Source organism: Danio rerio, chromosome 3, assembly GCF_049306965.1.
Source record: "Danio rerio strain Tuebingen ecotype United States chromosome 3, GRCz12tu, whole genome shotgun sequence".
NCBI lineage: Eukaryota > Metazoa > Chordata > Actinopteri > Cypriniformes > Danionidae > Danio > Danio rerio.
The window spans coordinates 6,673,122-6,683,389 of NC_133178.1; the positions used below are offsets into that span (position 1 = coordinate 6,673,122).

The 10,268-nt window shown below is 41.4% G+C and overlaps 1 protein-coding gene across 4 annotated transcripts; it reads right to left on the reverse strand.

Moving 5' to 3' along the window:
* Positions 1-1,325: 1,325 nt before the first annotated feature.
* On the reverse strand, positions 1,326-9,891 carry trim35-24 (tripartite motif containing 35-24). 4 transcript variants are annotated; one of them, XM_073941444.1, is made up of 8 exons: positions 8,840-9,891; positions 8,570-8,640; positions 6,322-6,658; positions 5,681-5,776; positions 5,080-5,310; positions 4,980-5,002; positions 4,787-4,905; positions 1,439-2,082 (listed from the first exon to the last, which is right to left on the reverse strand). In XM_073941444.1, exons 3-8 carry the CDS (start codon positions 6,391-6,393, stop codon positions 1,574-1,576), a joined length of 1,050 nt encoding a protein of 349 aa, XP_073797545.1. In that variant the 5' UTR covers positions 6,394-6,658; positions 8,570-8,640; positions 8,840-9,891; the 3' UTR covers positions 1,439-1,573. The 4 variants fall into 4 exon arrangements, with proteins under 4 accessions (NP_001038176.1, XP_073797545.1, XP_073797537.1 ...); XM_073941436.1 differs by having other exon boundaries at positions 6,322-6,977; XM_073941454.1 differs by having other exon boundaries at positions 8,570-9,891.
* Positions 9,892-10,268: the final 377 nt, after the last annotated feature.

The following is a 10,268-nucleotide window of genomic DNA, read 5'->3' on the forward strand; positions in this document are numbered from 1 at the left end:
ATTATGAACAGAACCGGTGACAAAGGTCAATACTGCTGGAGTCCAACATGTATCTGGAACAAGTCTGACTTATTGCCGGCAATGCGAACCAAATTCCTGCTCAGTTCATGCAAGAGCCTGTACAAAGTGCCTCCGACCCCATACTCCCAGTGCACCCCCCACAGAATGCCACGAGGGAAACAGTCGAATGCCTTCTCCAGGTCCACAAAACACAAGTGGGCTGGTTGGGCATACTCCCAAGCACCCTCCTAGTGATGTTATAGAGTTGGTCCAGTGGTCCAAAGCCTAGATGAAAACTCCATTGTAAGGTAAATGTGTGTTTGGCATTCTGTCCCGAGAGATAGCATGGGCTGTGGCTTGGGGAGGGTTTGGAGGAATCAGAAAGTTTTGGGGGTGTTGGATAGAAAGTGAAGCAGGGAGTGAGGGGCTGGTGGAAAAGCTTGAATGGGGGGCTGGTGGTTGGCTGGTTGGGTAAGGACTTGAACCAGTGAAGTCCTTTAGCTGGGAGGGAATCCGCTGCTTAAAGCATATGCTGGATAAGTTGGAGGTTCATTCCGCTGTGGCGACCTCAGATTAATAAATGTAATGTAATGTGTAATGTAATGTAATGTGTATTTATATAGTGCATTTATTGTGTATGGCCATACACCCAAAGCGCTTTACAATCATGAAGGGGGGGGGGGGGGGGGTAGGGTATCTCCACACCTCCACCAGTGTGCAGCATCCACTTGGATGATGCGACGGCAGCCACAGGACATCGACGCCAGTGCGCTCACCACACACCAGCTATTGGTGGAGTGGAGAGACAGTGATAGAGCCAATTCGGTGGAAGGGGATGATTGGGAGGCCATGATCGAATGGGCCGATAGAGGGAGTTTGGCCAGGACACCGGGGTTACACCCCTGCTCTTTCACGAGAAGTGCCATGGGATTTTAATGACCACAGAGAGTCAGGACCTCGGTTTAATGTCTCATCCAAAAGACGGCACCCACTGACAGTATAGTGTCCACTTCACTTTTACTGGGGCATTAGGACTCACACAGACCACAGGTTGAGCACCCCCTGCTGGCCTCACTAACACCACTTCCACCAGCAACCTGGTGTTCCCTAGTGGTCTCTCATCCAGGTACTAACCAGGCTCAGCCCTGCTTAGCTTCAGTGAGTAACCGGTCTTGGGCTGCAGGGTGATATGGCTGGAGACTAAGCCAAAAAAAAAGAATGAATGAATTAGTTTAAAGCCACCAGAAGTAGTAGTCACAGGATCTAGTGACAAAACAAGTATTTGTTCTCTTTTTGTTTTCTCGTACAATTATCTCAATTTTATTACATTATCAATCATTTGAAGAGGCAGAATCAGGTTTAACTCTTACAGACATGGTTATGCAAAGACATAAAATTATTCTTGATATTTTTTCTTTTTACATAAATACAATGTTACTTTGGCTTCTTGTTTATTGATCTGTTGTCTAAAAGTGATTTGACAATGTCAGTGTGTCTGCAGTGCTGGACCAATCACAGATCAACAACACTCTCACTCATGTAATGTGGATTATATATAAAAGAAGATTCAAACCTACAGGTGTAACTTTGACTGACTACTCAACGGTAAGATCCTCAGAGAAGAAAACAAACCACAATAGAAGAAAGGAAAGACAGATTCAGTGAAGGTGGTTGTGAATGTGTGTAGATGTGTGTTTGTAAGAGGATCAGAGAAAGACACTGTTCCTCTGTCACAGTCCAGATCAACTCTCACACGCTCAAGTTCCTGTTTAACAGTATAGCCAGACCTTACAGTACAACCATACCCCAGACTCCAGATACCAGTGGTAAAGAAATCACCACCCTTGATCTGGTTTGATGCTGTAGTTACTCCAAGACTCCAGTATAAAGTCTCTTTGACCTCCACATCCCAGCAGTGTTTTCCTGAGGTAAAACCCTCTGAACCCAGAATGCAGGAATAACAGTCAAATCTCTCTGGATTATCAGGAACAGGTTGATCCTTTCCACTGTATTTCACACTGGTCAGATCATCAGACAGGACGAGACGTGGATGAGCAGTGTTTGAATCCAGAATCACAGGAGCTGAAGAGACACAATCAACAGCTGATAAGATGTTCTTCTAATGATTAAGAGGGAAACAAACAGATTATTATGATTTATGAAACCCGACCTTTTGATCAAACACATCATCCTCTGATCAACTAATTAAAGTAAAAAACACACAGGAGGTTGTTATCACAGAATGAAGCCTGATAGCCTTACCGCAATCTGACACATAGGGGAGAACTGTTGAATAAGACAAAATATTAGAAGAAAATTATATTTTAGAAAAATCAATTAATAAATAGATCAGAATAATCGACCCATTGAGATATAAATTCTGTGCATAAAACTCAATATCTTTAACATTTATTATCAAGCTCAATCAGACTTGCATTTAGGCAAGGGAACATGATATCTCTGTTACCTTCAGTCAATCACTATGAGTTATGTTTAAAATTTGACTAGGGCAAATAAAAATTTTTAACTATAAAACTATAAAAAAAACTATAAAAAAATTCACAGCATCTGAATCTGTTGCACATTTGGGTGTGAGCACAACATCCAGAAAGGTGCAAGCATCCAATGTCCCTTGGCCCTAATTACCTAATATTGGTAAAATAACTTGCGAAGTTGTACTGACGTTTATGCCCAACTAAACTGAGCTACAGCTTCTGGTTCCAAAAGGGAAGGACACTGTGGAGTTCACATGCAACCTTAACAAGGAGACCTTGTAACAAAATACAAAAATGGACTAAATCTGTCTAGGGGGAGCACAACATATTAGCCGATACATGGGTTCATCTATGGAGCACATATGTGTACACCGCACATAGCTGGCACCAATCCTTAGAACACTGTGGGCATACTAGACATCTCAGAACCAAGCCGAGTCAGCTCCTCTACTGAGACTGGTGTTGTGGCACTTCGATGAACTCTCTAGGGTTGACTAATGGGGAAGCAAAGCAGTATAAGAACATGTATTTCTGGGTTATGGAGCATGGTGCAACAAGCATTTTTGACACAAAGCTTAGATTCCTCTTGGATGACTTGCATTATCGAGTAACTAAGAGAAACCAGCTTCACTCTGAGATTGTAACACCTTGTGAGAGTGTTTTAGGTGTCACCCAGCCTGCGGCTCTAGAGATGTTCGTTAGTGTGCTCTCACCCCTGGAGTGTAAGGCTCACCCTAGATATGAAAAGCATAGGCAATGGGATCCACAATCCAGTGGGCCAACCTCTGTTTGGATATGGCACTCCTCTTCTGTCAACCACAAAAAACTTAAAAAGAGCTGCTCAGAGGATGCTGTGCTCTAAGTGTGGTCTACATAATTGTGATGTCTGCGAATAGGACACTGCAGTCAAAGGGCTTTGTTTGCTTCCTCCAGGGGTAGTGCTTGCAGGTTCACTACCTGCTCCATGATAAGAATGGTAAGTACCTAGGGCACATAGCCAGGTCAGAGTCTCAGGACAACATGAGAGTTAACCAGCCCAAATTGAAGCCAAAGTTTGTTGATCCTACTGCCTATGGGAACTCAACTCTTCTCAAAGAAGCCAGCATGATCAGCAAAGCTGTCTTTAAAGACAAAAAATCCAAAAAGATACTGAATTAAGTGGCTCAAACAGCTCTCTCTGCACTCTGGAGAGGACTACAGAGATCCCAAGAGGGAATGAGAGGCATGCAAGATGGATTCAGTTTCCTAGCGCTTCTGAGGAATCAGATAACCAGGTCATGCCTCCCAAACATCTTGTGTAGAGCTGCAATCTGGGCGCTGGAGGCTTGAGAATGCTGGATGTCTGTTGTGGAAAAGCTGCAGGCCTGAGTTGGTCACTGACGGGTGTTCAGGCTCGCCTACGGGATCAATGTGGACACTCATCTGTCACTGGAGTCTTTAAAGGAATCAGTCTCGACTATCTATGACCACAACAGTCACCTGCTCAAGTTACTGGATGGATCCAAGACTATGTACACTTTGTGATATGGACTAACGCAAACATAGATGCCATTCAAATCAAAAAAATCTTTTAGGAAGTGTTCTCAGCACTTGTAAAAAGTACATGGAGTCAAAAAGACCTTCATATTACACAATGACAAGAAATTAAATAGGTTGAGCCACCACACATGTTAAAAGTAACAAGCAAAAGTTGACTGCAATTGCCTTTTCCACCAGGAGAATGGCCACATACAATTCGGTGTGGTGAGAGCAGAGCAGCTTCCAGACTGGGCAGATTGGCTCCTTGTGCACCTCTGGAAAAGAAAGGTTTTACTCATTTCTTAGTCGCCACATATCTAAATGGACCAGCTGCAGAGCTGGAGGCTGTGGGACCTCTAACCCAAACACAGTGGCCACTCGAGAAAGCATAGCATTGATCTCAGTGTTGAGGTCTGGGACAGCAGGCACTCCTAAGGGTGGAGGAGATCCCAGGCTCTCCTCTGGTAGGGACAGCTCACCCTCTCTCACCACCTACTTGCCAGACTCATTGAATGACAACATGGCCAGCCTAGAGGATCTGCCAGCAAGATAATCTAAATACCAATGGGGTAGACTGATGAGAAGTGGGATTACAATGAGGGGTTGAGCTGTAGTTACGCTCCAATTGTAACCATCAGTTTCCCTTGAGGGTTCAACATTATATATATAATTTAACATATAATATATAAATATTCATTACATATGAGAACTATAAACTTTTCAAATACTTTAGTGAACAGTGTCTGTGTGTGAGCACAGATGTAGAGACTCACTGTAGTGGACGATGTCCTGCATCTTCTTCCAGACTCTGTATGTCAGGTTCCCCAAGTAGCGAGACACATGAATCAGAGCTCCAGAAGGCGTCTGTGGATCCGGCTGTGAGATCTGGACTCTGGAAGAACATTCAGGAGTCAGAACTGCAGGATTCAGAAGCAGAGAGAGCAGAGACACCAGCAGATCACTCACCTTTCCATCGAGACTGGAAACTCCTGCAGAACAAACACACAACTGATCATCAAGAGCTCAATCCATCATCAATCAATCAATCACTGATCTGAAATCAGACCTTTAGAAAGCAGACGTCATTGGCTTTCAGCATCTCCTCCGTGTCTTTGATCGTGTGTGAAAGAGCTGAGATGTGTGTGTTCATCTCCTCCAGCTTCTCCTTCATCATCTGCTTCTTCTGCTCCTCTTCCTCTCTCAGTGCAGTGATTGTAGCTTCCTCTTCATCTCGGAGAAACTGATGAAGCTTCTCAAACTCATGTTTAACCTGACGCTCTGTGTGATCAGCTCGAGACTGAAAGTAAATCACAATCACCTTTAGTAAACTTTATTAATCAACATCACATAACAAATATACAAAATAAACTAATGCCAACTAATGTTTATCACTAAAAGCATTGACTGCTATTAATCTTAATATACCATGAGTTATAATAGTGTCTCCTGCAGCTGCAATGCAAATCATTCAGCTTGAGACTGAAAGTAAATCACAAACACCCTAAGTAATCTTTAATAACCAACATCACTTTATAAATATGCAAAATAAACTAATGCCAACTAATGTTTATCACTGAAAGCATTGACTGCTACACATTAATCTAATTGAGTTATAATAGTGTCTCCTGCAGCTGCAATGCAAATCATTCCTGGTTGTTTTTCCTCACCTTGATGTGTTGAACTGTTTTCTCAAACTTAACTTTCATTTCTTCATTGTGTTTCAGTTTCTCCTGTAAAGACTTCAGTGCTGTATTGAGCTCCTCCTGCATTTGAACAATTAAAAAAATAGGTAAACCATTAAATTAATCTCCAACAAAACTGATTCAGAAATTAAAATCTGCAACGTAAAACAAAGGCTTAATCAACACAAAATGGAGTTTGTAAAAGATAAAATCATTTAATTAATTATTAAAAAAATTATTCAGTGCTAACTGGGTCTGTGTGAATGTTCTTGACCTGTAGTTTTAAATAATTTCCCAGATCTATGAAACTGCATCCATATTGTTAAACTGGACAAGATGTAAGAAGTCTGATTATGTCTGATTATTGACAACAGTGTTACAGCAGTAACACTGACAGCATAAGTAAATATTACGTAGCTTTTATATGTCAATGAATGTTGACGAACAAAAGTTAATGTTTTTCAGTTCTACACAGAAGATTGCGCCAAAATATCACCAAAATTTATTATTTTTTTCACAATGTTTGGATGCTGTAATTTCTGTTTTTTTGTTTACTTGGCTGATATCTGTGCTCATGTTTCACAATCATTGTTCTTTACCTATTAATGAAGAAACTCTTGTCTTACCTTGTATGATGAAGCCACTTCACTGATGGGTCTGAATTTGTGATTGTCGTGTTGTTGTAAAGTAACACACATCACACACACAGGCTGTTTGTCCTCCAGACAGAAGAGTTTGAGTTTCTCACTGTGTAAACTGCAGATCTCCTCAGATGCTGATGAGCATCTCTCATTTCTCTCCTTCAGGAACTCACAAAAGTTTTTTAACACAAGGTTAACTGGAGGATCATCTCTTGAAGACCTTCTCCGGCAAACAGGACACTCCTGAGTTGTCTTGGTTCTCCAGTACTGCTGAAGACACTCTTTACACACACTGTGACTGCATGATAAAAGAACAGGATTCCTGAAGATTTCACAGCACACGGGACAAGAAAGTTCTTCTTCAGAATCATTTAGTGAAGCCATTTCCATTGTTTGAGCTCCAGCAACCTTACTTTTACTTTCTGAATGACGGTTTAAAAATGAAACCACAAAAATCTGCTGCCTGTTCAGGAATTAATGTCTCAGAAATCTTCCTTGAAAGGGTTTGTCCTCATTCTCCACTGATTTCTGATCCTTTTTTAATCCAGTACAGAAATGAAGAGAGTCAGCGTAACAGAAAGCAGGAATAATAAGTGAGTGTCTTCCTGGTCAGAGCTGTAAGAGGGCGGAGCTCTGATCTCCTTTAGGCATGATAAAACAGGTCAAACAACATCACGATTCCAGCAAAACACATCAAACACATGGCTACAAAACATAAAATCAAATACAAATTCAAATCACAACTACTGAAAGGGTTTTCAGGATTACTAAAAAAGTGGATCTGAAGTGCCAAAGCTACTCAGCTTTACACATATAGTGTCAGCATGGATTTGACTAAGCAGAAATTCTGCAATAAAACAACAAAAGCTCTGAAGAGAAGATCTGTGAGAAAGAGCACAGGACAACATCTGGTCATCTGGATCTTTATTCACCTCAGATTTTGGGAATGTTTTTTATTTGGGCTCAGTATAAATATGTTTGATGTGACTGGTAACGTGGTTTTGCTGCCTCATCAATAAAGCAAAATAAAAAGTAAAATACACTGCCTGTTATCTGCTGGAGGATACATCTTTGATAAACTTTGTCTTGTCCAGATGGGTGAGCCTTTTAGCCACAGGAGTACACTAACAAGATAGATAATATTTTGGTGCTAAACATGTATGTCTTTTTTTGGAGTATTTCGCTTGGTGTCCAGCATGGAGATCAGTATTACCCTGGCAATACAACGGACACACCTGAAGATCATTACTAAAGGCTGATATATACTTCTGCGTCAAGCACACATGTATGCTCCAGTGCAGCCTTCGCATGGTCGCTTGGCCCTCAACGTGGCTGACGCGCACATGTCAAAAAATTTAACTACACATCGCAACGACGTATACTACAAGCTCTGTAATTGGTTGGCTTGGTAGCTGTGACCAGTGTGGGTAGGACCGAGAGCCTCACGAACCTGTTGGAGTGAGTGTTTACAAGTGTCGAGTCTAATGAAAGAGCTCCAGATGGAAACATTTGTTTTGTGTTTACCTTATGATAAAAGTTGTTGCACGTCTGCCAGTTTCATCCTCTGAATGAGCTAGTTTTAGCTATTTGTACATTAGCTTTAAAAATAAATAAATAAATACAACAGCAATGAAACTCGACACAGAGGAACATAAACACCTACTACTTGCTAACGTTTCAGAAGTGTTATTGCAGAGCAACACAAACAGCGCGCAGAAGTATAAAAGAACGGCTACGAGCAAGGCAGTTGCCATTATACCCGCTAACACTCCCGTTTTTCCCGGGAGTCTCCCGTATTTCAGACCCATCTCCCGTATTAATCTGTCTCCTGGAATTCCGCCCCTCGAACACCCCCTCGTTCTTCAGCTTTTTGGTACAGTCCGCCTAGCTTTTTGGTACAGTCCCCATGCGCACTGAACCCAACGCGCAACCATATCAATACCCGCTCGCCGCTCTTCAGTTCGCACGCACTAGCCAGTTCTTCACAGTTCTTCACCCCCCACCATCCTCTCCTCCCCCTGTTCTTCAACTCATGCGCACCCCTGGATACATCTCCCGGATTTTATGATCCGAATGTTGGCAGGTGGGTGCCATGGGTCACGGCAATCACTCGACACTGAAGTATAAGCCAGCTCTAAGGGTCAATCAGTCCCGACATTAATCAAGCCACCCCATAAAAGAGAGGCTCAGAGACCCAAGAGGTGAGCCACGACTCCATTACACTGATGCTTACCTGTTTTTCTGTTTTCCCAGACGATACGCTGCCACCGCTTAGCCCGAAGAGGAAGTACTGGAATCTACGACCTGGAGAGGAAAAGACACCCAAAGTACCCGAGCACTTATCACCACACTTACTTGTTTGTATGCACTTATATAAAATTTTTAAGCAAATCCATCCTCCAGCCTCACTCACAGGTCTGCCCTGTCGTGTGCTTCACCAACTCACAGTATTTAAAAGGAAAGTGGGAAAGCATTTTTACCTTCCTAGCTGGAGCATGCTTACCTCATCGATGATGCGACTGTTCAGTTTAACAGGAAGAGAAGTGCACTTGCTCAGAACAATGGAGGTTGCTTTAGTTTAATTGATTTGTATTTTGAGTCCATTGGGTTGCAGTGTCACACAGTCAAATCTTCTGCTGACAGATCCACAACTTTTGACACTCTTAAATTATTATAAAGTCCTCGTGCTGCTGGAATTAGGAGGTTTGCTGAAGGTGCAGCGAGGGGTTTTGCATGTCTAATAAACTATGACAGTTCACATTCATTGAATAGTAAAAATGATTATGTAACAGGTTACACTATCAAATCAATCTGGACATCAGAAGCCTAGGATTCGACTACTGGAGGTAATGAGCATTTGCTGAAAAATGACAGAAACCACTATATAGGTAAGTATTTGAAATGTTTATAGATATATTTTTCTGCAGATCTTTCCCCAAAATAAAATAAACAATTAAAACACAATAAAACAAAATAAAGTTCAATTGAAATTACATTGAAAATGTAAAGAAACCCACTTGTTCAGAATCAACAAACTCAGTATTTCTCATTTCACTTCAAAAGGAAAATAGTTTGATTTCCAAGTGTCCGTGCGCTGGTATTAGTCTTTTTCTTAATCAGTTCTCGGGGGAAAAAAAACACGAACAGTCTCTATCCAGAAACGGAAAAAAACAGTCTTTTACCTTGAGCTGGAAAAATAAAAAGTATTAAAGTACTCTCCTGGTTCAGTAGGGTGAATTTCCAGTTTCCTTTTCTAGTGTCCGAATAGGTTGGCTCGCCATCAATGGGAATCAGTCTTCAATCAAAAACACCAAAGAAAAAAAACCTGACCATGTCCATATATTCACTCCTAAACAACACAATGATGCAATTTTCACATCGATCGTCACAGGAACAATTTAACGACTGAATCCTCTTCAAATACTTCTCTATGAAAGCTTTTTGTAAGTTTCTCAAACTAGTTTCAAAGTTATAATCTGATTTCACAGTTTAAATCATCAACTCTAGCGATCTCACTCTCTCTTCCTCCACAGTCTGGCGATCTCTTCCCACTGCGTCAGCAAGCGCAAATCCCTCCCACACATCACTGATTGGCTAAACCAATAACATGTGAATATTTCACATTATTATTTTTAAACAATTTATTTCTTAAGAACATTTTAGAACAATGAATCCACAGTTATATGTTGTTTTATCCCCTGATCATTTGTATTATTTTATAAATGTACAAATATAACCCTTCAGTAATCTGGGTTACAATTAATAAATCCATATGAAAATGTGACGTTGATTCTTTAGTTTCACACTTGGCTTTCGAGTCTTCGTTTTGTGCCCTTAAAGGTTTTGGGTGTACTCACGCTAGGCCAAAGCCTGTTTCTGAAGATCTATCTTCCTGCAGATTATGGTTGCAACTTATATCAAACACACCTGCC

Bases quoted from the DNA above. Each gene is read 5' to 3' on its own strand.
- trim35-24 (NM_001044711.1), bottom strand. From the start codon at position 6,726: ATGGAAATGGCTTCACTAAATGATTCTGAAGAAGAACTTTCTTGTCCC. The intron at 5,311-5,680 runs GTGAGGAAAAAC...ATTTACTTTCAG, and splicing joins AAACAGTTCAACACATCAAG to TCTCGAGCTGATCACACAGA. The intron at 2,083-4,786 runs GTGAGTCTCTAC...GTGTCTCTTCAG, and splicing joins GCAGGACATCGTCCACTACA to CTCCTGTGATTCTGGATTCA.